The following is a 24,509-nucleotide window of genomic DNA, read 5'->3' as shown; positions in this document are numbered from 1 at the left end:
TTCTGTGACCTCAGCCTGCAGCACCATTGTCCGGGTGAATGTCAGGACCCCAGGACTCACATCACTGGGCGCTTAAGGGTCAGTTGCTGAGGTCCCTGCTCTTCCAGCCCCCTGCTCTCCACAGAGAGAGAGGGAAGTGTCCTGAGAGAGCCCAGCAGAGTGTCAGAGCATCCCCAATTCCGCTTGCACAGCCTGTGCAGCAAAGCAATCAATGATGTGGCCCTCCTCTGGACTCGCAGCCCGCCCACCGAAACCAGGCAGTACGGAGGCCTTAAACCCCTGGCCCAGGGCTCTGGCCCTGTGCCACTCCCAGCCCAGGGACCCTCGCCTGCCCAGGTTCCCCGCACTCCCACACGCTTTAAGCTACGGCTTGCCGTTGCCCAGGGGCTGCAATATGTTCAATGGAACGGGCGACACAGCGCTGCCGGCCGCCGGCAACGCCAGCGTCAGAGCCCGGCCAGGCCACATGGCCCCCCGCAGCACCGGTCCGCACACACCACCGCAGCGCTCCGGGGCAGCCCCCGGGAGACCCTGGCATGGGAGGAAGCTGCGGAGCAGTGGGAGAGGCTGCGGGGGGGAAGGCAGGGGAGACGCACTCATTGCTCCGGTACGGGAGTCCCCGCTGCCCACCATGATGGCGCTGGCCCCTGCCAGCCCTGCTCCCGGGGAGGAGGTTACGTCCCCTGCCCAGCAGAGGCCGAGGTGCTACCCAGAGGTTACGAAAAAGAACAACTGCCCCAGAAAAAGTATCCCCCAGGTTAGGGTTATGGTTAGGGGTTAGGAGTTAGGGTTAGGGGTTACAGTTAGGGTTAGGGGTTAGGGTTAGGGGTTAGGGTTAGGGGTTCAGAAGTTCAGAACTGCTTTCAGTCCTGGCACTTACCCTTTGGGAGACGTTGCTGGAATATTTTGGTTTTGCAGCCGGGCTCTGTGAAGACTGGGAGTGAATGTGGCATCCCTTACATGTCAATCCAAGCGCAGAGGCCAGGTGTTGGTGTAACTGTGAAAGGGTGCCATGGGAATGGCTACCAATAGCTGAACATCTTCCTCCATGTCTTAGGACCTGTTTTTTCCTGTCTTACAATCGGTACAACACAAACACTCTTTTCCCTTTTCTTTCTTTTCCTCAGTTAAAGAATATATTCCCTTCTTGTATTCTGAATCCATCAAACCATATTTCTGTCTAACATTCAAATCTCTCCTCAATGCAAAGAACAAATCTACACTGGCTCACCTAGCCACCTAAACAGACCTAACACCACCAGTTTCTGGCCAGAAGATTCATCCCAGAAACCCCTTTCGGGGCTGGCACCTTTCGCCTGGGAGCAGGGGTTAGACGTTTTCAGTTTTGAGGCTGGACTCTGGTAAAGAGTGAGAGAGATGTAGGGGGAACCATTAAGGGTCCCTCCTTTTGCTCAGAAACCCACATCCAGTCCTATTCCAGCTCCTGTCCCCTGGGCTGGATCCTTTCCCTCCCGAACAACTCTGCAGAGAGCTCCATGCCCTGTTACCACTATTTTACTGACATCTGGTGGCAGCTGCCTTAAGAAGGAAAGATAAGTGGCCCTTCCTTCCTTAACCTGTGCCTGGCCTCCATGCCTGGCTTTGGGTTCGGCTGGTGGGCCCGAGGGACGCACCCAGGCCTGGAGCGTGAGGCCGGGGCTGGATGGTGAAGGCAGTCCCAGGCCTCCCAGTAGCCCCCATGGCAGGGAGCAGGGTGCAAGTCCAGGCCATGCTGGTTTGGGGTGAGCCCCTTCTGCTCCCCCACAGAGGGAAGCAGCAAGTTCCTTCTGTGCCTGTCCCCTGGGGGGGGAGCACCACGGAAAAGCAGACGAGCATGGCCTAGGGACACCCACCTCAGCCGCCTTCTGAGGTGAGTGGCTCTATGGAAGCAGTAATTACGCATGAACGCTAATTACTTGGAACCCCACACTGCATTCCTCGGTCGCCGTGAGGTGAGGGGCGCCTCCCCTCAGCCAGCTTCACGCTCGCGCGGGCTCGGAGGGCGCGAATATCACGAGCCGCCCGCCAAAAACCATCAAGGCGGGTTTCCGTAGTGTAGCGGTTATCACGTTCGCCTCACACGCGAAAGGTCCCCGGTTCGATCCCGGGCGGAAACACCTGTTTTTTCCGGGTTTTGTCTTTTTTGGGATTCCCCCCCCCCACTGCCATTTCATTTATTTAATCGCTGTTCCCCGTGGGGAGGGGGCGCGACTGCCTAGGTGGGAGAGAAGTAACGGCACCGTGTGCAGCGCCTGCGTCCTGCCGCGCCCGGCTGGCGACAGCTGGGGTTCACGTGGGTAAAACGCAGCCTGGCGGGGCGCTTGCCGTGCAGGCGCGTTCAGAATTAGGTTTGAAATCGGTGGGGAGCGGGGGAAAAAAATAAAATAAAATAAAAAAGAAGAAAAGGAAGCGCTGCGTTGGCCGGGAATCGAACCCGGGTCAACTGCTTGGAAGGCAGCTATGCTAACCACTATACCACCAACGCCCGGCGAAAGTGCTTTCCCCGGCCTCCCTCAGCAAGCCGAAATGCCTGGACCCAACCATCATCCAGCGGCGGGGGGGGGCGCTGCACAGCAAGCGCTGAGAATAGCAGCACAATCGCCCCACGACGGCAAAAAATGCTGAACTAGGGGCCCTTCTCGAAGGCTGCGTGGGGAAAGAATGTTCTCTTTGGGCTTTTCTTACCCTCCGTCAGCCTCAATTGTCTCTCTACCCCCCCTACTAGGGAGAATAGTTCGGTCCTCTCGCAAGCGTGTCCCCCCCCCCACGCAGTGGTTCCTCCCCCACCCCCATGAGTTGGTACTTTCCCCTCTCCTCGCGCTCCCGCCATCCCGCCCCGCGCGCTCCCGCCACTTCCGCCGCCGGGTGAAAGGTCGCGCTGTGGCAGGCCGCCGCACCCCCCCCCCGCATCCCCCCCCCCCCCTTCCCCCGTTTCCGGGGCTGCCCAGTGTCCGGGACATGGAGCCGGAGTGACGGAGCCGCCGCCGCCGCCCCCCCCCCCCGCCCTCCGGCAGAGGAGCCGCCCCCCCCTCCCTCCCTCCCCCCCCCCCGGCCCGTCAGGGGGAGGTCGCCGCGCCCCGGGGTGAGTGAGGAGGGGAGGGGAGGGGAGGGGAGGGGTGTTCCCTGGGACCGGCGGGCTGGGGGCTCCGCGGCGGGCAGGGCTCGGCTGGGGGAGGCGGAAGGAGTGTTTGCCCTCCCCCGGGGCTGGGGGGTCTGTATGTGCCCCCACCCCCCCCGTGACTCGTGTTCCCCCCCGGGGTGGGGGGGCGGCCACCCCTTGTCCTGGGGGGGTTGGGGGGGCGGTGTGTGTTGTGCCACGGTTTGCCCTCCGGGTGCGGGGGGGCGGCCCGGCCCTGAGGGGGTGGGTTGTGTTTCAGTGCCCCCAGCGTGTCCCCCCGGGGCGGGGTGATGGGGCCGCACGCCTGGCCTGGGGGGGGGGGGGGGGGGGGTTTGCTCCCCCCCAGCAGCCTCTGCTCTACCCGGGCAGGTGAGAAGCTGCTCGCTCCTCTTTTTCCACAGGCAAAGCGGAGGGAGATGGGGGGGGGGGGTGTCCCCGGGGCTCCCCCCTCTCCTGCTGACCCCTGGCCCGGCCTTCCCTCCCCAGCGAGGGCAGGAGCTCCCTGTCAGGGCTTCCAGCCCCCCTCATGGTGCAGAGATGGACACGGGCTGCTGGCAGCCTTTGCCAGAGCTTCTCCCTCTGTAAAGAAATCCCCACCGGTTTATTCCACCCTCGGTTGCTTTTATTTTTTGGTGAAGGAAGTCTTAAAGCTCCCGGCCGTGACAGGGACACGTTTGTAAGGGCTTCTCTAGGTGACTGTGTTGCTCTGGCTCTTCCTGAATTCACCAGAAGGCCCCTCAGGGTCTCGCTGACAAATGAGTATCATGATTCATGCCAGGTTTTTGATCTCTCATGTCTGTTTTGTTCAGTTTCTTTCTCTCTGGGTTCAGCATCAGAGGATGTTATTGTTTCTTTTCTCTGTGTGAGCTATGGCGGGTGGGATGAGGGTGAGATGTTCCTCTGAATCGTTAAAATCACAGAATAACTGAGATGGGAAGGGACCTCGGGAAGTCTCTAGTCCAACCCCCTGCTCAAAGCAGGGTCAGCTGTGAGATCAGACCAGGTTACTCAGCATTCCTGGGCATCGCTCCTGTTACCCTTCGTCCTTGCATCAAAAATTGCCCTTAAATTACTGGATGCTGCTGCTTCATCCCTCTCTGTTCTCCTCTATAGTTTGGGAACTTTGCTGCTGGCACTTCTTTGCGATGCTTTGTCTCTCCTGATCCTCCGTGAGTGCGATTTTTGGTGGAGAAATGGCTGTTTGGGCAGACCAGGGCCCTCAGCAAAAGATAGTGGCAGGTCTCGGGTGTGTCTCTGATTCAGAGCTCTCTTGAAGAGGAGACAAAGATCTTTGTACTTGGGTAGAGAGGACGATAGTGAAGGTAGCGCCTTCTTATGCTCCCGGAAAATGGGTTTGTGTGGTGAGCCAGGGTTCCTCCGTTGTACCAGGCTGAGGCAGAGGGAAGCAGCAGTCTGGCTTGGAAGACAAATGTGTTTTTTATGTCCCAGGTGGGACTGTGACGCTGTTGGTAGTGGGGCTGCTGACCCTCTGTCTGGCTCCTTCTGCTGTCCTTTGTTTGACTCTTGCATGTAAGTGTATGGACCAGACCTCTGTTTCCTCAGTTCTTAGTAGCTCATACTTCACAGAATGTAAAGATTTTGGGAGGGGAATGAAAGGAAGGGTCAGTACTGAGGATTCTCAGATTTTAAGAAGAAATTTTTAGGAAAGAAAGAGACAGGGCACAGAGTTCAGAGTCCCATTGTTCAGGTGAAGAAATCTCTCTCAGATTTATCTGTGTTGTTAATATCCAGCTTGTGATGGCAGAACAATTTGGACTGTAAAATGCAAACCAAGGATTTTTGTTTGTGCCTCCGCGCTCAGTTGGAAATGTGACCTATGGAGGATGCTTTTATACAGCCTTATTCCTATGTCAGGAGAAACTGCAGTTATATGAAATTTGCTTTTTTCCTCTTCCTTCCTAGTTTCCTGTCCTGCCCAGCTTTCCGAGTAGTTAATGCAGAAGATAAAGAGGGTTCGTCTGGAAAACGAGACTGCAGGAAGTTGGAGAAGGTATGTGTCCTGGTTACTCCAGGGCCTTTACTGACCTTTAGGTTGTGTGGGACAGATCAACAAGCACTTCTTAGAGGGAATGAGGTTTCTGAAGAATCCCAAGTATATAATTCTCCCCGGGGAGCTCTGTGTCAGCATGTGTGGGTCAGGAAGTGACTCAGGAAGATAACTTGTTTCACTGACTTCCAATTCTAAGCTTTACAACTTTTTTTTCCTGTGCTGATGTCCCACCTGTGCTCGCTTGTTGTCTCCAGAGGAAAGCATTTCCCCTGAAGGGAGGGCTTGGTGAATGTGTGCCTGATCCATCTAACCCGGCCAGGCAGGGTAGAAAAAGCATGAAAAAGATCTCCAAGGGATAGCTAGATGTTTTTGGGAGTGGGATTAGCAGTGCTTCTGCAACAACACTGAGTCATCTAAAGCAATGCCTCCGCGTGAGGACTGTAAAGGACAGTGTTTTCCCAGTAAGGTGTAAATCTCAGATGCGCTATACTGATGCCAAAGTTTCAAGACCATCTAAGAATAAAATTGGTGTCCTGATCCAACTCACCTTTGAATAATTTAATCCCAAAATTCACTCTGCGATTTCAGTTAGGTAAATTACTCCTTATACTTGTATGTGATGTTGCCAAATACTTGCTACGTTTTGGCCAAACTGTAGCAATGGATGAAGCAATTGGTTTTCTTTTTACTCTGTATGGTGTCAGGACCTAAGCTTCCTGAGACTCTGCCACGCTCCAGCTATGATAGTGATGTTTCCCAACACTTTCACATAACTTGGTGTGATGGCTGCTTTGCTTATCCCACTACACTGCTCTGTTTTAGTGTCAAAATCACCAGGATGAGAACAGTACCAAGCTAAAAGTTGTGTCTTTTACTTCCCTAGTGTAAAATCATGTCGATATAGTTTGGAAGGGACTCCAGCCTCCAGTTCAGTTTGGAACAGTTGCCAGTATTACATTTGTGGACTCTTTGGAGCCCTTAAAGGTGCAACTTTCCCTTGTTGAGGAGTCAGCCCGGGTGAGCGTAACCTAAGGGTCAGGCATCTTGAGCCAAAGCCAGATTATTTTAATTGACTTGACTTGCAGTAGCATTGGGTTGAGAGAATTGTACTCAGTTTATAGGGTTTTGTGGGCTTCCTGTCATGTGTTTCTGATAGGCAACACTTCTGCCTTCAGATGTGATTTTAGTTGCCGTAATGGAGACCCTGGATATAGGCAGTAGAGGCCACAGATGCTCTCGCAGTCTTAGAACATCCCGTCACGTTCTCTTTTGTGGTTTCACTTGGGCTTCCTGCCTGGCTTTGATTGGAAAATACTCTTCTTTATTCGTTTTCAAGCTGTGGATTTACTGCTGGGCAGTACGTACCAGGAGTACCTACAGATTTATTTCAGGAGCTTGTTCTTGTGTAGTTATTCACACATTTTGTACAATTTAGGGGCTTAGCAATTTGAAGATAGGGTTATATTTACAGCCCTTGTACCATGTGCCTGTAGTTTAAGGAAATCCAGATGTACTTTGGTTTAGGTTTGCTCGTTTCCTGCTGTAATTGCCTAAGATGTCAAACTAGGTGAGAACTTCCTTTTCCAGAGTTTGTTAGAAGGTGCAAGCTGGTGAGGAATCCTCAAGGAACACTCAGGCTTCTCCTGAAAAATACTCAATGTAGAAAATGGGCAGAGGCAAGTGTTTTCTTGTGGTGATATAAATAACCATCCTTCTCCTTTCGTCTGATTTTTCTCTGCTGGGAAAGAACTCCTTGTGCATCTTACCGAGGCTGAAGTCTTCAAGATTTGGTTTATGTGTAATTCTCGCTTAATCCTTCATCTCAGAAGCTGCTCTCCTGTCAGAATGCAGGTCACCACCCCAAATGACAGGTGGCATTCAAGAAACATCTCATTTGAAAATGTAAATCTTGGGACTGCTGAGGACAAGGCTTTTTTTGGTGTGATCCTTAGTCACTGTTTTGCCCTCTTGAATCTGTGTCAAAAGTAGCGATTCTGTCTCCTTGGAGCAAACTTCTCCAGCCTAATTTTTCAGTAAACTGAAGTTCTTCTGAAATTCTTTGTAACATTCTTCCAGATACCCCCAAACCAACTAAAATGTCCTCATGGAGGGAGGTTCTTCAATGGAGTGACAGAAACTGGTTTCCCTAGTCCTAGGCTCATTCCTGCTTTGCAATAGATTACATCATTGACCTTGGGCAAGTCTGTTAGTCCACCTCTCCTCAAATTAACATTTGCTGTAGTTGCATGTGGAGGCGTTTTCTGTAGATTCTCGTTCAATAACTGCTAGCTCAGAAATGTACGAGGAATGCATGCCACGTTTCGCAGGATACATCCAGGGTCTGTTACTGCCGTCTTCTTTCTGTTAGCAAAGACAATTGTGCTGTTTTCCTGGTTTGCCATCTCTCCTACTTCATTCCTGGCTGCAATAGCTCTTCAGGTAAGTGAGGTGCTGTGCTTGGGCTTAAACCTCTCTCTCTAAGTGATGAACAGGCTTTCCTGTAGGGCAGGAAAGGGGGGGCTTCGCTTTTGTGGTCTTCCAGGGCAGAACTTTATGTGCCTTTACGATAGGTCATAGCTTTGATGACTTATCCATCCAAATTCCTGGGGTGGTTTTCTTTTGAGTCAAGCTGATTATTTTCTGCACCAGAATCTGCTGTTTGTACTTCATTTAACAGCTTATTTCTAGAACCAGTCCTGGGAGAGTGAATTTTCTGAAGTTAATATCTTCATTTACAGGACTCGATATGGAATGGGATATGGACTTCTCCTTTCGATATGTCGATGTATGTTTAAAATGTAATCTTTGAGTGCAGAGAATCCTTGGATTTGTGTGCCTGTTTGAGTGCCTGCTCTCTTAAGCTTGTTGCGTGCTTAGAGCTTTCTCTAAGCAACAAAATGTACCTGCTTGATTTTAAGGCTTAATTTTCTCCCTCAACTGCTCCCTCAGTTTTTTGTCCAGTTCTGAAGGGGAAGAGAGGATGACTGCAGTGGACACGCTATCAGACAGCTCTGAAGTGGTCGAGATGGAGGATGTGCCTTCCCAATTCCAGGTGCAAAAGCATTCTTGGGATGGCCTGCGTGACATTATTCACAGCAGCAGGAAGTATTCGGGCATGATAGTGAACAAAGCTCCCCATGATTTCCAGTTTGTCCGGAAAACAGAAGAGTCCAGCCCGCACTCTCATCGTCTTTATTACCTGGGTAAGCCAGCATGCCAGACGCCAGGTGTGAATATGTTACAGGAGAGCTTCCAATCTAAACAGGCGAGGAAAAGGATGGGAGGTATCTCCGTTTATGAGCTGGGGGAACTGAGATGAAGTAACATTGCTCAAGGTTTGTACGCTCAATCTATAGCAAAGCTGGAACTCAGCAGAGACCTCTCCAGTCCCAGACAAGCCCTTTAACCACAGCCTTTCTGCTTAGTGACACGGGGAAGAGTTGGCCAGGCAGACCTACCTCATGACAGAGGTATGAATGCGGTGTCCTTTTGCGACCTAGGCCAGTCCAGGTGATGAGGCAAGAGGAGTTCCTCAAACTCAGGACTATCTTGCGCCTCTGTAGTTTAGGCGAAATGGGATTTACTTGATTGATCAACCAGACTGATTTTCCAAGGAATTTGCTGTCAGTAATTACAAACTGTATGTTGTGAGTTCTAGGTATTAATGGCAGGGTGGTGCTTTATTAGGTACTGTGTAGGTAGAATGCTTTCAAGAGTAGGGGGGGGAAATGAACTACTAATGATATTCACAGGGAAATATCCTCTTCCTCACAGTAGGATTGGAAGACAGCAGAATGCTGTGCTGTACAGGTCCCTCATTATAGTTGGAGCCACAAAGTAATTAGTGACAGAGTGGCTGGATTTTAGCACCTGGATAATTTTGTGGCTGGTAACATGGGAAGCTTTATAGACTGTAAAGAGTTTGTTATGCTTTGGGGCATGAGCTGATCATTACTGGGCCAGTAAAGAAATTGCCTGATGTGCAACTCTGTAGAGCAACTTCTTTCCTGAAGTGACCCTGCTATTTTTTTGTCTTTTTTTTTGAGTTGTCGAGTGTAGATCACTGTAGGACATAGGATGCTGGATTTGAGGGACTAATTTGTTTTGTCATCAAGCAGCTCCTGCGTGTCAGTGACTTCATTTGTTAATAGTTCCTCATACATTCTTATGACACAACTGCTACTATGAAGGGTAGTATCCAGAGTTAGCTTATTTTTCTTGTTGAGTCTGAACAGTGAGACTTGATTTAAAGCTGAATGTATTTCAAGGCCAAGTTGACATTGGTACAGTTTTTGATCTAGATGACTAAAGAACTATGGGTCTAAGTGGCTAATTTAGAAAAAAAAGTTGTTCTGCTGTATGGAACGGCAACCAGACCAGCTACCAGCTGGTTGGTGCTCTGCATGGGTGTGACTGTTACAAGAGCCAGAACCAGGAATGAAGATACACGAAATGTGTTTTCAGTGTTTTCTTCCTTAAGGAAACATACAGGGCATAGAGCAGATTGATCCGGCATTTAAAATCAGTATCTGCCAGGTAATACTGGGGTACTTCTCCTCAGATGTTCCTAATAAAGGGTAATCGCTGATTCTTTCTGTTGCCATAATGAGCATCTTCTGAGTTGCTTACTGTGTGCTATTAAATACGCATGAACTGTTGAAATGGGTTCTAAGTGTTTTACATCAGCGTGCTGTTCCTGCCCCAATGTTAAATAACGTTTTCAAGTTATGTGAATGCTGTTAGTGACTGTATGCCAAGGAGTAGGATAAAGAATTCTGAAGAACTTTGCTGTTGAAGTTGAATTCTTCACTGGTGAGCAAAGTATAATGTCTTTTGGGGAGGAAGGCAATATTTTTCTTGTAAATCCTGATTGATTGTAGTCAGCCTGAGGTCAGTGTAGAAAGTACTAATATAATAAGGAGAAAGGAAGTCCAGGTCACAGTCGTATGAGTGTCAAATGTGTGTGTATATATAGTAATTTGTTCCTATCTCCATTTTTTTCTGTTTGGACATCTTAAATAATTCCTGGGCTTTCCCCATAGAATTTTATGTTGTATCATGGCAGATGCTGCTTATATTAAACACCACATGCTCAGCATTTTGGTGTTTCTGTATCTCTGAGGATTATATGCTCACATATTGCTTTGCTTCCTGAGCACTTATTAATATTTTAGTTTTAATTTTAAGTAACCATACTGCTGGGTTAACCAGCTACGAAATCTTTCTCTTCTGCCCAGAACATGTGCAGAGTAGACATATTTCCCTATGTGAAATTCTGATCTGGGGAGTCTCTACAGCACATGTAGAGGGCAAGTTCATAGTCTTTGATCATGTGTCAGGATATTTTATTTTTCGTGGTCGTTTTGGAAATTGGATGAAGGCCAACAGCTTATTTTGATAACCACAGTCAAAGGCTTATGTAAAATGGCAAGGTATTTTAACTATGTAGTGTACTGTTTCATATTTGAATGGGGTCTCTAGAGCTTGCAAGCTTTTTCTTCCTGTCTTGCAGGCTGGTGTGTTGGCCTGAATGAGGTCCCTGTAGCACATTTCTGGCTGAGAAATGTGGAGAGTAATGTTGAGTCACCCATTCAGGGAGTGGCTTTTTTAGAGTGGATCTAGGGCGTGGGTTGAACAGTCCACAGAGAGGAAAGTTGGACGTAACTAATTCTGAAAAGGTTGGTTAGTGTTAAGTCTTGCTTGGGGAAATTTCTAAATCAATGAATATCTAAATTTAAATAATTTAGGTATTTTGTGATTGAATTGACAGCTGGTAAAAGCCTCTGGACAGCCCCAACCCCTCTGTTATCAGACTTTTTTTTTTTTTCCCCTTCAATTTGCTCTTGGTCCTCTTTGTCCTGGCTAACTAATCTTAAGTAGGATGATGGTTTTTTTCTGCCTAATAGGAATGCCATATGGTAGCCGAGAGAATTCCCTTCTTTACTCAGAGATTCCCAAAAAGGTACGGAAGGAGGCCTTGCTACTCTTGTCGTGGAAGCAGATGCTGGATCACTTTCAGGTAAGCCAAAGCGTGAAGAGCCTGGGTTGACAGTGCTTGCGAGAACTGGCTGGTGTTGTGGGGCTGGTGTAGCGGTTACTACTCCACTGAGCAGCAGAGATAATAACGTGGCAGCATATAAGACATGGAGAATGGTATTGGTAGGAATGTTGTATTGAGAGTTGCTTTGCTTCATAATATAAGAGAGTCATTTGTGTGTGCAATGAAGCTGGCAGTGAGTATGAAACAGCAGTTGATGTGACAAGCAAAGGGCTGACCTAGCAAAGAGGACTCTAAACTAGCATGTAGTCTCCCTTGGACTATAAGCTATCAGGACAGTGCGTCTTTCTTCTGGGTATCTTGTCTGGGCTCTCGCTGTGCTCATTGATGTGCTCTGCAAAATGCCTGTCTGTCATCTTTCCTGCTTTTAAGAAAGTCAGGAAAGTTGAATTTAAACTGCTGCTTCTGCCCTACGTTCTATTGCGAGTGAACCAGAAAGGAGGTAAATTTTCTCCTCCCTGATTTCAGTATTTTAATGTCCTTTGTCACTGACAGCATTGATGAAGAGGAGAGTGGAGGGTGTTTGTCTTCTCTGTTGAAAAGGTTCCTGGTGGAATTTAGCTGTCTTGACCCCATTTGGAATGCTAGTCCCCTTCAGGGTAATTCAAGATCCCCGGAAGAGCTTTTGTTTGCAGTGTCTGACATGGAAACTGTTTGTGAAGGCTGTAGATAATGTCATTAAGTTAATTGGTTACATCTGATTTGCATAAGCAGAGCAAGTGCAGCTGTCCTCAGTTCATGCTGAAGAGCCAACTGCAGAAATGATGGATTTTTCAATTCAGTCCTCTTATGTACAGGGAACTTTGGGGCATGAGGTTGGTTTAGTCCTCCTGGGCCACACCTGTGGCCTAGAGTACAGTAGTTATGGACCTGTACAATAAGACTGCTCATGGGTTTTGGGTGGTATATCATATTTTGAGCATTCACAGACTAGCTAGTGCCAGTCTTGCAGCATTCCTGTTCTGTGAAAGTCTCTTTCCTTGCAGATTCTTTCAGATTTTCCTTTCCTTCAATACTAGGCAACCCCTCATCACGGGATGTATTCTAGAGAAGAGGAGCTCTTGAGGGAACGCAAACGACTTGGTGTCTTTGGTATAACATCTTATGATTTCCACAGTGAGAGCGGCCTGTTCCTCTTCCAGGCCAGCAACAGCCTCTTTCATTGTCGAGATGGGGGCAAGAATGGTTTCATGGTGAGTCTGCTAGCAATTTTGTGAATATCACCTGAAGTGAACTTAATGGTTTTGGTTGGAGATGGCTGCATGGCTAGTTTATGGTCACTCCTCTTGTGTCCTGTCAGGGCTACTTTTGCCCTTGTTTCGTGGGCTGTATTGTATCTGTGGCTTAGGCCTTTAAATCTGAAGCTGGAAGCTGATTTAGTACAGAGCCGTTGGTGTGTGTGTTGCTGTAGGTGTCTCCAATGAAGCCTCTGGAGATCAAGACTCAGTGCACAGGGCCACGAATGGATCCCAAGATCTGCCCTGCTGACCCTGCCTTCTTTTCATTCATTAATAACAATGATCTGTGGGTAGCAAATATTGAGACGGGAGAGGAGAAGCGGATGACATACTGCCATAAAGGTAACTTCTTGCTGGATTCAAAAGGAAATTCCTTCTGACAAATTCGGGCTAGAAGGGCTCATGTCTTCATGGCTTATCTCTTACAAGTATGTTCTTCTTTTGGATCGGCTTTTTCCAAGGAGATGTAAATGCAGTCTCTCTTTGTTCCTCTCCAGGCTTATCCAATGTTCTTGATGACCCCAAGTCTGCTGGTGTAGCCACTTTTGTCATTCAGGAGGAGTTTGATCGGTTCACGGGCTATTGGTGGTGTCCCACAGCTTCCACAGAAGGTCGGTGTTCTGCTTATCAAATTCTGACATTGTAACTGCTGTCGGCCGCTGCTATGAATGATATTTTGAGCAAAGTTTTGCTTTGGCCTGGGCTTGGTCTGTTTCTGGGGAGGCCACTTGAAAGAACAAAACACAGAGGGATTGTAATTGTGCTCTGAAGAGTATTTGCAGGTGGCCACGAGGAGCTGTAGCTATACAGGAGATGTGCACTCTGCACCACAGTGTACTGCCGCAGTGCTCCAGGCAAGTCAGAAGCAGCTGGAAAACACTGTAGCAAACATGCTTGCTATCTGTTCCTAGGTTCAGAGGATTTAAAAACACTGCGGATCTTGTATGAGGAAGTGGATGAGTCAGAGGTGGAGATAATTCATGTTCCTTCACCTGCCTTGGAGGAGAGAAAAACAGACTCCTATCGGTACCCCAGAACAGGTAAGCGAAATACCGCAGGGCTGCTAATGCAACTCTTGACTCCTGCTGGCAGCAGCAGTGGAATTTGTGCTGTAAACTTTGCATGATTAATCTAGGCACTTACTAGGATGTCGAAGCTGGTTGTAAATGTCGAGGCCTAATTGAGTCTCTGAGCCCAAAATCTACTGCAAGAAAGGAAGGAGATTTAAAGTTCAGTGAAAATGAAAGGATTGCTGAGAAAATGGAATATATTTGGTGGCATATTGTGGAATACATTTTTGAATCCCTCCTTTCTTCTTCCTCTTGAGAGCATGTACAGCCAACTAGGCAAGGCAAAAGCAAACTTTTCCCATACCCAAAATGACTCTTGTGCTTACAGTGGTGTTTGCTCACGTACACAAATTGATATTTGTACATTCACGCACAGCCATTTTAGTAGGACAAGGGTCAGTTCTTCTCTAGAAGCTGTATCGTGTATAACCATGGAGTGTTCAAGTTGGTGATCTTGGTATTCTTTCACTCCTCTTCTGCAGGCAGCAAAAACCCCAAGATTACATTAAAACTGGCAGAGTTTAAAACAGACAGCAAGGGTAAGGTAAGTGATAACAGCTCAGGATGGCATATTGCACAGGAGGGCTGACTGCTTCTGAAGCTTCCCAGAGTTCAGGCAAGGTCACTAAGAAAGCCTAGATAGCGCTAGCCTTTGTTTCCATCTTCTTGTAACACCCAGTTCTATAATGTGTTTATCCAAAAAAAGAGAAAAAACTTTAAAATGATGAAGAATATTGTTCTGGTAAGAGGCAGCTGGGCGAGGGGAGGGAAGTGAGAAGTAGTGTTAGCCTGGTATACTACGTTGCCAAGAGCAGAGCAGGAAGGTTGAAGCCCAGTCTAATCCTGGGCTTCAGTCCCTGGCTGGATACTAAAATAATTTTGCTTTGAAGCTTGTTTTTCCCCTTCCTTCCTGCCATTTGTAGAAAGCCTTGCTTCTCCTGGCCTGATCCTTGCTGATGCCAATAGTTGTTAAACTTCCTTATTCCCCCATTCCGCTGAGCTTCCATAGGAGGAGGTGAGGAGGTCTGGTAACAGTCTGATCTGATATTGGACCTTCCTTTTGCTGCAGATCCTGTGTGCTCAGGACAAGGAGCTGGTGCAACCATTTGCTGCGTTGTTTCCGACTGTGGAGTATATTGCCCGTGCCGGATGGACCCGAGATGGCAAATAGTACATAAGTTTGGTTTTTTTTCTTCCAAACTAATGCTCCCAAGGGCTTCCCTGGCTGAACTATGTTTATTGTAGGCATGACCTGGTTTTAAAGCCATGAGTGCCACAAATGGCACCATGAGTATTTGGCTTCTTCAGTGTTATAATTCCTAAAAGTAGGAATTAATCAAATGTAGACCAGAGTGACAAGCTGTGGGGTTTAAGTCAGAGCTGCAACCACAAAGTTAAATGATGTTGATACATTAAGCGGGCACTCCTAGGGAATTCTTTTGAGTTTAAAATGTTTAACACAAGTACAATATGCTTTCTGCTGAAAATAAGAATGCGCTGTAAGCAACTTTATCATTGCTCATTGGTCTGGTTTATGATCAATGCCAAATGTTTCATGGGAGAGCGGTCAGTTTGCATGGCACTCCAAAATGTGATGGACAGTCTTGTGCTGGCCAGCATTGCCTGAAGAGTTGCAGAATTCATACCAATCTGATTGGTTTGAAACTTTAAAGCTTTAATTTTTTTCCTCTCAAAAGCTTGCTTGACGGTTAACTAGTTTCTGTCCAGATCAAGTTAAGGTGACTTAGCTGTCTTTGAAGATTGCATTCTGTAACTCATCATTAATTTTCTGCTCTGGAAACTAAATTCACACAGCTTTGCGGAAGGTAATCCCATAGGTGGTTCTTATGTTCTGCACCAGAGCTTATCTAAATGTGCTGAATATATCGGTTCATGAAATCCACAGTCACTGAGATGCTAGGACAGAACCTGCTCTTTTGAAAGTCTGTCTTAATGGTGAAACTTCCCTTGATGCGCTTCCAGGCCTTGGGGTAGCCGCACTATGCAGCGGTGGCTTGCCATCTTGTCATGTTGAGAGGCCTGCAGTGCAGCACCACTTCAAATGACTCTCCTTGGAGAGGAACAAGGCTGAGACTGAAGCGACTCCTTCACTTGGCAGTTGTCTTAGGTCTGTGCCTTTCCCTGCTAGTGCAGCGCGCAGTGAGGAAGCCACAAATGGATCACTTTGAGAGCGATCGCTTCAGTTTGTTAGGAGCTTGCTAGAAAACAAATAGTGCTTCCTGATGGAGGGGCTGTCCAAGGAAGACTTATGTTCTGGAGACAGGGTTCTGTTAACAGTGCTCCCTTGGAGGAGACACTGGCAAATCTGTCAGATATCTTGTCTGAACGATACCCCTGTGAAATACCAGAGATGTCTGGCAATACGTGTTTGTTGGCAAAGCTTCCAGGAGATTAGAAAGCAGCAATGATGAGAAAACCTTTGCATTCAGATGCCTAAATCCCTCTGCCAGCAGGAGGGAAAAAGGGTTGCATGTTCTGAGAGTCAGAAAGGGACATCTATTTTGTGGTACTGACGTTCACCTCCAACTTCTTTCCCCAGTGCCTGGGCTATGTTCCTTGACAGACCTCAGCAGCGGCTGCAGCTAATCCTTTTGCCTCCAGCACTCTTTATTCCAGTCCCAGAAAATGAGGAGCAGCGCGCTGAATTTGCCAAAACCGTGCCAGAAAATGTCCAGCCGTTTGTGATCTATGAAGAAACCACTGATGTGTGGATAAATGTAAGAGGCTCAGGGCTGGGAGGAGAACACAGGCTGCCCTTTCCTCCCCTACAGTTAACCATTTTCCTCTTGGCTGTGTGTCCGGTTTAGTCCATGCTCCAGCAGACTGCTTTGCTACTCAGTAGTGCCAGATTTGGTGTTAATTCAGGGGCTTTGATAAAGCCATGAGAAGGACTTTCATGCAGTCAGCACTGGAAGAGATGAGGATCCTGCCATCTCCTTGCAGTTGGAGCTGTTCATTTAATTCTTGCTAACATTCTTGGTGAACACAGGCATTTTGGACACTGACACTTTTGCGTGGAACACTGCCATTCTTTTGGGGATATTTTATTTCAAGATTAAAGCTTTTATTACAAGAGCAACCCTAATCCCTGGAATTTGTTGTGGTTTTTTAGGTAGGTAATGGACATAGGGGACAGGGAATAAACTTCAGCCTCTAAGATTAAGTATCTTGGTACTAAAGTGACAAAGGGACCTGAAGTTCACACCATGGCATTCCTAAGGTGTTGGAATAGCAGCCACCTAGTGGGACTCACGTAGCTGAAATGTCTAGCTCAGAGGCAAGACTGGTGCTGGTTTTGGTGGCAGCCATGGAGAGCCGGGAGCCACGTGGGCTTCTTTGTGGTAATAGGAAAGTATGGAATGGCCTTTTCCCACTAGCTGCTTGTCTGAGATATTTCTCCCCCCTCTCCTCTCCTTTGAAAGCCCAGCAGTTTAGCACTGACTCCCTTGGCTATGTCTCTGCTGTCTCAGTACTAATCACTCATGGGTCTTTTGCCTTGTCTGACAGGTTCATGATATCTTCTATCCTTTCATCCAACCGGAGGGAGAAGAGGAAGAACTCTGCTTTATCCGAGCCAACGAATGCAAAACAGGTTTCTGTCACCTGTACAGAGTCACAGCGGTCCTAAAGCAAGGCAGCTATGACTGGGCACAGCCATATGTCCATAGTGAGGGTAAGAGCTGCAATTTGTCGGTATTTCATGTTGGCGTGTTGTCTTTTGGGGAAGGCAGTGATTTATTCTCGTGTTATTTCTTCTAGATGATTTCAAATGTCCTATCAAAGAGGAGATTGCCCTGACTGGTGGGGAATGGGAGGTGTTGGCAAGGCACGGATCGAAGGTAGTGGTTATTTTTATTCTCTCCTGCAGTGTTACAGCTCTGCATTGTCTGCCCACCGTCCTGGCCTATGCCCTCTGTTATGCCTAGGACCAGCTAGAACTACTTAAGGTTCATTTTGTTTCTGTCTTTTATTGCTGCCCCTGCTTTCCCCAGAAGTGCTGTAGTCCAGTGCAACCAATTGCCTTTTTAATCAGACTTCAGATTGCTCCTTAGGTAAATCCCATGAGTGAGTCAGGCCATAAAAAAGGACACAAGTCTGAGGTTCAAGAGCAACAAAGAACTATTTTGTGGAGAACCTTGGGACTGCTGCCTTTGCTGAAGCATTTTAACCCCAATGAGTACTGGTGAATTGGAAATATGTCCTAGTGCTTAGAGTGAACTCTTGGTCTCCAGCTGATCCCTCAGTAGAGCCTTTAGGAGGAAGGCAGCTGGGGAGTATAAAGCAATTTAGAATATGGAGAAACTGTATCTGTTGTTGGTTGCAGAATAGCCAGGAATGAATTTTTATTAATCTTGTAGAAACGTAGTTCCATTTTTGCTTCAGGAATTAACTGAGTCTGATCTTTAATGCTCCCAGGTGATTTCTGTCAAAATAAAGACCTTGTCTGTTCATTTCCAATTAATCTGGATTTTCACTTCTCGCTTTTTAAAAGGCCTACAGCTCCATGCATTTAGTTTCTGCTGCTTTTCCTCAATCTGCAATTAACCTGCTGTCCTTCCCCATGTGGATTCTCACTGTACATGCTGTTGATTTTGGCCATAGCTCTTCCCTGCATGTGTTATGGCTACAATTGTGTTAGCAGCAATTATTTTGGTGCATTTGTTGCTCCACAGGGCTCTGCCTGGTTTTCCCGGCCAATTGAGTTGGATATTTTTTCCTCCCTTTGCTGTCCACAGTGGTCTTCAAACTGTGGGTTAGCCAGAAATAGCATTTGGGCTTCAGCATTTGGAAACTGTAAGGCAGAAAACAGTTCAGTTACTGTTGCTGGATCAATGCAGTATTTAAAAGCTGTGGTCTCTATTTTTGGCTGGCCAGGTGGTTTTAGAAGCAGCTTTATCTGGGTATTAAAAACATATTTTAATGTGGGTCAAAGGTTGGTACTGTTAGAGCTATTAGACTGATCCTTCCACAGATGGGAATTCATTATCATGATTGCTGGAAGAAATATGCATATACCCTTATAATCCAGACATACTACAGGAAGGTGCCATATTTAAGTACAGAATCTTCCTAGTTTCACCTACGGGGAACACAGCCAACTTTTTATGCTCCTTAGTAAGCAAACACTTTGAGTCTCTCAGAAAAGCTGAGTTTTTGTTACTCCATTGGACTATATGGAGTTCTCCATAAGTGCTGCATGTCACATCAACAGTCCCAAATGCCACGAGCAGTCCGTCATGGTCTGTTTGTGTTTTAAGCTGACTCTGGGGACAGGCTGTTTGAAAGGAACTGTAGTTGTCATCCTTCTGTGGCTGAGCCCTCTTTTCTCCGCATAGATCTGGGTCAACGAGGCCACGAAGCTGGTGTATTTCCAAGGCACAAAAGACACCCCGTTGGAGCACCACCTCTACGTTGTCAGCTACGAGTCTCCTGGAGAAATTGTGCGACTCACCACTCCAGGCTTCTCCCACAGCTGCTCAATGAGCCAGGTTTGTTGTTTCTTGGATACCAGACGCCCTCGTCTCCTGACTGACAGGGATCCTAACTAGGAATGGTAATGAATCATGACCAATAATGAGTCCTGAGGGTGGCTCCGTCTTGGTTGCTTGAGACGTGGGAGCTTTTGTCTGAGAACTGCATGGAGGAGATTAGGTGTGGGAAAAGAAAGACTCTGTTCCCCTAACTCTTCTCTCTCCCATCTGTAGAACTTTGACATGTTCATCAGCCACTACAGCAGTGTGAGCACTCCACCTTGCGTGCACGTCTACAAGCTCAGTGGCCCCGATGATGATCCGCTCCACAAGCAGCCCAAATTTTGGGCCAGCATGATGGAGGCAGCCAGTAAGTCCTGTAGAATGTGTCAATGTTTGGTTATGTCTGTGATTACTCTTCCTACTAGTGGTAGCCAAAGGTGATGGAGAGGGAAATGGCCCAAGTAACTTCATTCTAAGGGAAAATTAATTGTATTATCTTGCTGGGGAGATACCTCTAGTGGATGGCTTATCCAGGAAATGGTAAATGGGCTTTTAAGATGTTACTATTTCATGCTTTGAGTGAAAGCAGTGCTCCGGGGTGCAGGGTTTACATGGCTGGGATTTTAGGTGTTTCTTATTCATTATGTGTCTGAAGAGGGAAGGGGCAAGTATCTGGGATACAGTGGCTACTTCATTCCATGGCTGTAAAGTTCTAGATACAGCTCCCAGCAGCACCTGAACCCCTCCTGCAAATGTCTTCTCCGTTTGACCCATCCCTCTTCTCAACCTTCCACATCTTGCTGTTGTGGCATAGAGTCCTTGTCTGACAATACCTAGCTGCCGATGTTTTCCTGTGTGATCCTTCACTCTTTGTGTGGCCTGTTGCCCTCTGCAGGCTGTGTGTTTCCCAGTGCAAGGCTTCTCTGAGAGGCATTGCGAAGGCTTGGTATGGTTTGGTATTGAAAGAGCCCTGACTGGGAACAAAATGAGCTTGTTCAGGCAGGGTAGGAGGCAGAGCCAGGCCAACAGTTACTGCGTTGCTAGTGTCTGAATTCCTTCTGCAGGTTGTCCTCCAGATTACATCCCACCTGAGATCTTTCACTTCCGCACTCAGTCAGATGTTGAGCTCTACGGAATGGTCTACAAACCTCATGATGTCCAGCCTGGGAAGAAGCATCCCACAGTGCTCTTTGTGTACGGAGGCCCTCAGGTAATAATCCGGATTGTTGACTGCTGGTGTTGGCCGTGGGATTGCTGTCCAGGGCAGAGCTCTGTGTAGCTCACTCATGCATCAAGGCTTAATGTTTTGGTTAGCACTAAGCCCTGGATCTCTGTTCTGACCTCTGCTTCAAACCTCAGATGATTTTTTCCAGCATTTAGTCTGATTTGCATGGCTCTGATAGCTCAGTTCGTGGCTGCTGTCCAGTTCAGGATCCTATGCAGCGGAACAGACAGAGGGAAGGTACTGAAAGGCAGCTGCTCAGCTCTGAAACTTTGCTTCTCTCCTGCAGGTGCAGCTAGTGAATAACTCCTTCAAAGGAATCAAGTACTTACGGCTAAACACGTTAGCATCCCTAGGCTATGCTGTGGTGGTGATTGATGGAAGGGGTTCGTGCCAGCGAGGACTCAAATTTGAAGGGGCCCTGAAAAACCAAATGGTAATGTACTTTTGTGGCGGAATCTCTGCTCGTTTGCCTTTTCTAAGGCTGCACGTTTCCTGTGTGAGTGTTGCTCTTGTATTTTCTGTCTCTAGATTTAGAAAGCCACTAAGTTGTGCTTCCTTGTTGCCTTTTAGGGTCAGGTGGAGATAGAGGACCAGGTGGAAGGTTTACATTATGTAGCAGAAAAATACGGGTTCATCGACTTGAGTCGGGTAGCCATACATGGCTGGTCGTATGGGGGTTTCCTCTCCCTCATGGGTCTTATCTGCAAACCCAATGTCTTCAAGGTACGTCTGGATGTGGGGCTGTCATCTCGGGACACTTTGCTTTCTCAGCTTCTGTAACTCTTGGCATACAGAGTTGGCTTTTGTGCTTGATGTTTCTGATGGACAGGTGAAAATGTCCCTCAGTCCTGCCTGTAGCTCCCAACTGGAGTCCTGCATTCTGCCTACAGGTCGTACCTGTCTGAGGCTTGATGAGGATGGAGTTTCTGGGATGGGGTCCTTCCCCAGTGACTGAAAATGGAGGACTTAGCCTAGCATCCAATGAGCTAATCGATGAGCTATTCCTAATCCCTTCCCTGAGTCCCCAGCATAGTTTCTGGATCATTCTGCATGTCCCCCTTGAAAAGGGATAGCCTTTAGTGCTTTTACATGGGAATTTGCCCCATCGTGACTATAAGAGGAATAGCACAAGGAGGAGTCTGGATTTTATGTGGGTTTGCTGTAGAATAATTCTGGTCTGAGTGACAGATCAGTCCAGAGCTTGTTTTTCCTTCCTCTTTAGCACGTGATAATTGAGGCTGTCTCCTGCCACCTATTTGTTTGACAGATTGCTATAGCAGGTGCTCCTGTCACAGTTTGGATGGCATATGACACCGGGTATACCGAGCGGTACATGGATATCCCAGAAAACAACCAGCAAGGTTACGAGGCTGGCTCTGTGGCATTACACGTAGAAAAGCTTCCCAACGAGTGAGTACCGTGGGGCTGAGTGATCTGCTAAAAACCTGCTCCCGGGTCCTGCTTGGTGCCACCAGTTGCACTTCTGCTGAATCCCAAAGACTGGGTGGATTCTGATCCCGTTTAATTTTAACTCGCATGCCTGGTCGCTGCCTTCTGCAGCGAGCTGGGGCTGTTTTACCCCCAGCCCCCTTTGCCGGGGGGGGGTTGAGGACCATGTCCGTGGTCTTACACTATTATGGCAGCCTGTCCATTGCTCGGTTTTGGCTTGCCAACTGGCAGCTCTTTGCTTGCACCTACTGCAGAGCTTTTTGGGTGGTTTCTTATCCTGTCTCTCATCCCATCTCTAGGCCAAATCGTTTGCTGATCCTCCATGGCTTTTTGGATGAAAACGTGCACTTTTTTCACACCAACTTCCTGGTATCACAGCTAATCCGGGCTGGAAAACCTTACCAGCTGCAGGTAGGAGGAACAAGAATGAAGTGGGAAGGTTCCTTAAATCTGGAAAGAGGGGGGAAAAAAAAAAAAAAACCTGTGTGTCCTGGAGGTGGGAGAAGGTGGAGGCAGATGGTCCCACATCTTGTTGCAGTGTAGATGGTAGTAAATGCCTAGTTTGACTCTAAGAGCTGGCCGGGAGGTGGCACTGTGGCTGTTTCAGTGCTGGCAGATGTCACTTGTCTCTAAAAGCATTTGCAAACAGGGCTCATGTCCTCAGGCCTGGAACTTTCCTTCTCCGCTGAGCTGTTGCTGTCTCACTTGGCTGGTGGCAGCAGAGGTGGCCGACTCGCCAAGTGGACTAGCAACACCGCCAGCGCAATGAGAGGGGAGCTGGTGCTCTAGACGTTCCCTGGCACCTCTTTGTCCCGATGGAGACGGGGTTGAGGGAAAAGAGCTGACGTGAGGGAGGGTTGTCTGTGCTGAATGAGCTGCTCCTGGCTAACTGCCCTGTCTCTCTTCTGCACAGATCTACCCCAACGAGAGACACAGTATTCGGTGCCCTGAGTCAGGAGAGCACTATGAAATCACGCTGCTGCACTTTCTACAAGAATACCTCTGAGAGCACAAGCCTCCGCGAAACTGGACACTGACAGCTCACCTTCCCCTCCTGTGCCCTGCCACCGCCACCTCCCTCGACAGCCACCTCAGCCAGAGCACAAATGGCTGCGTGCCCGTGACCGGGCTGGGTGTCCCCCCCCCGAGCGAGGGGGTAGGCTGGAGGGCACCTTCCCTTTGGACAGTGCCACCTTCTTCCACTTTCCAAGCTGGAGGTCTGCCCCTGCTCGGCTGCTCGTCCTGTTCCTCTCCTCTGGCCTGGCTGTTAATGCTTTTTTATTTGCTGCTACTCCCTCTATCCTGGGAATCAATGGACAGTGGTCTGTCATCCGAGGCTGAGGTTTGTGTCCATCTCTCTCTTCCTCCCATCCTTTTCCCCTTCCACTGCGCCTCTGCAGTTCCCAGACTCTTACCTGCAAGAACTCAGTGCCTGTGTTGGAAACAGAAGAGCCGAATCAGCAAGCTGCCTTAAGCCAGGAGTGGGAGGGAAGAGAGAACTACCTATCGTTAATCCCCCGGGGAGCTGATCTGATCGCTGCTGCTGCTGTGTCCTGGCCCTGCTGCGACAATGTGGAGCCCTGGGATGTGACGAGAGCTCTACAGAAGCATGCAACACTAGTCTTTTCTATTTTTCAGTTTAATTTTGCAGAGCAGATGGAGGAAGTGGCTGGGGGTCGGTAACGGCGTCCTCTGATACCTTTCTCTAATGGCCGCTCACAAGCAGAGTTGTGCCAACAGGTAGCACGGCAGCTGAAGCAGCTGGCTACAACCAGAGATCATCTCTCCGGAGATTACAGCAGCATTTAGGTTTTTGCAACACAAGATGGATGATATTTATGCAAATCCTCCCTCCCTCCGTTCTCCGTGCTGCCTCCCGATCCCACCTTCTCCTTCCCCGACACCCTGAGCTTTCAGATGTGCACTGAAATTGGCTGTGCTTCAGTTCTCTGCGGGTCAGTGACTGTTCCCCTCGCCCATCTACTCAGCAAATGCTCTCTTCTGGTTTTTATTTACCTGGTCAACAGGAACTGCAGTTCTGGGGAGGGGGGGATTGAGCAATCACACCTCAGGGGAGCACATACCCCCCTTAAGCCAAGGGTTCAGCCAGGGGCAAAAAGGAAAAGGAAAAAAAAAAAACCCCACCCAAATGAACCACGTTGACTTGCCCTGGAGTATTTTAAGTGCGTATTATGAAAAGAAAATATTTTTATGGATTCTTATTCTTTTATAATTATGAGTGTAAGATGTAGCGACTCATTAAAATATTGGAAAGAGACGCTGGCTGGCATTTGTGCCTGTTTTTGGAGTGGAGGAGAGGGCTCAGGAGGAAATGGCAGCTGGCTCACGATAGCCAAAGCCATGTCTGTGGTAAAAGCAAAGCGCTCTGTTCGGATTCTGTGCCGAGCAGTGGAGAGAATATTAAATCCCTGATGTTCCTCGGGGGAAGCATGATCCAAGCAACTGAAGATGCAGGGTGGAGAGTTGGGAATCCTGGACTGTTCTTGGCTCTGCCATTAAGGCGCTGCGTGACCTTGAGCAAGTCAGACATCTCGTGCTTGCAAATACCAGCCTTGGCTCTGGGGGCTGGTACCTCGCCCAGCGCCCCGACTCCCTCCGATGACTTGGGGGGGTGCAGCTGCACTGATCCCAGCGCTCCCAAGCACTTGCAGCTCTGATCCCACGCTAGGACACACGGAGCTGCTTTTTGCAGGTGCTGGGCCTGCCTGTGCTCGCCCTCTCTGAAGCTTAAAGCTTATGAAACCTGGCCTTGCTGTTTGCCTTTCTGCACGGGAGTCAGGCATTAATTAAACTGCTATTAAATGCCCTGAGGGTGCAAGCTTGG

General features: G+C 48.3%; 1 protein-coding gene and 2 non-coding genes across 5 annotated transcripts; 2 read left to right on the top strand and 1 right to left on the bottom strand.

Annotated features, from left to right (window-relative positions):
- Positions 1-2,044: 2,044 nt before the first annotated feature.
- On the top strand, positions 2,045-2,117 carry TRNAV-CAC (transfer RNA valine (anticodon CAC)). Its single transcript has one exon. It is a non-coding gene; the product is annotated as a tRNA-Val (tRNA).
- Positions 2,118-2,413: 296 nt separating this feature from the next.
- TRNAG-UCC (transfer RNA glycine (anticodon UCC)) lies at positions 2,414-2,485 on the bottom strand. Its single transcript has one exon. It is a non-coding gene; the product is annotated as a tRNA-Gly (tRNA).
- A 353-nt stretch (positions 2,486-2,838) lies between these two features.
- DPP9 (dipeptidyl peptidase 9) lies at positions 2,839-23,942 on the top strand. 3 transcript variants are annotated; one of them, XM_075736189.1, is made up of 21 exons: positions 2,839-3,082; positions 5,042-5,129; positions 8,079-8,332; positions 11,036-11,148; positions 12,207-12,380; positions 12,599-12,767; positions 12,923-13,036; positions 13,337-13,465; positions 13,978-14,039; positions 14,565-14,665; positions 16,056-16,233; positions 17,024-17,189; positions 17,276-17,355; positions 18,853-19,005; positions 19,222-19,357; positions 20,055-20,200; positions 20,502-20,648; positions 20,786-20,938; positions 21,483-21,625; positions 21,964-22,075; positions 22,578-23,942. In XM_075736189.1, the coding sequence occupies exons 2-21, from the start codon at positions 5,074-5,076 to the stop codon at positions 22,668-22,670; spliced, it is 2,679 nt and encodes an 892-aa protein (XP_075592304.1). In that variant the 5' UTR covers positions 2,839-3,082; positions 5,042-5,073; the 3' UTR covers positions 22,671-23,942. The 3 variants fall into 3 exon arrangements, with proteins under 3 accessions (XP_075592304.1, XP_075592305.1, XP_075592306.1); XM_075736190.1 differs by lacking the exon at positions 2,839-3,082 and adding an exon at positions 4,148-4,287; XM_075736191.1 differs by lacking the exon at positions 2,839-3,082 and adding an exon at positions 4,630-4,648.
- The last annotated feature ends 567 nt before the right edge of the window (positions 23,943-24,509 follow it).

This window comes from Balearica regulorum, chromosome 26 (genome assembly GCF_011004875.1).
Source record: "Balearica regulorum gibbericeps isolate bBalReg1 chromosome 26, bBalReg1.pri, whole genome shotgun sequence".
NCBI lineage: Eukaryota > Metazoa > Chordata > Aves > Gruiformes > Gruidae > Balearica > Balearica regulorum.
The sequence above is the reverse complement of the archived record's forward strand: the minus strand, read 5'-3'. Positions and strand labels throughout refer to the sequence as shown.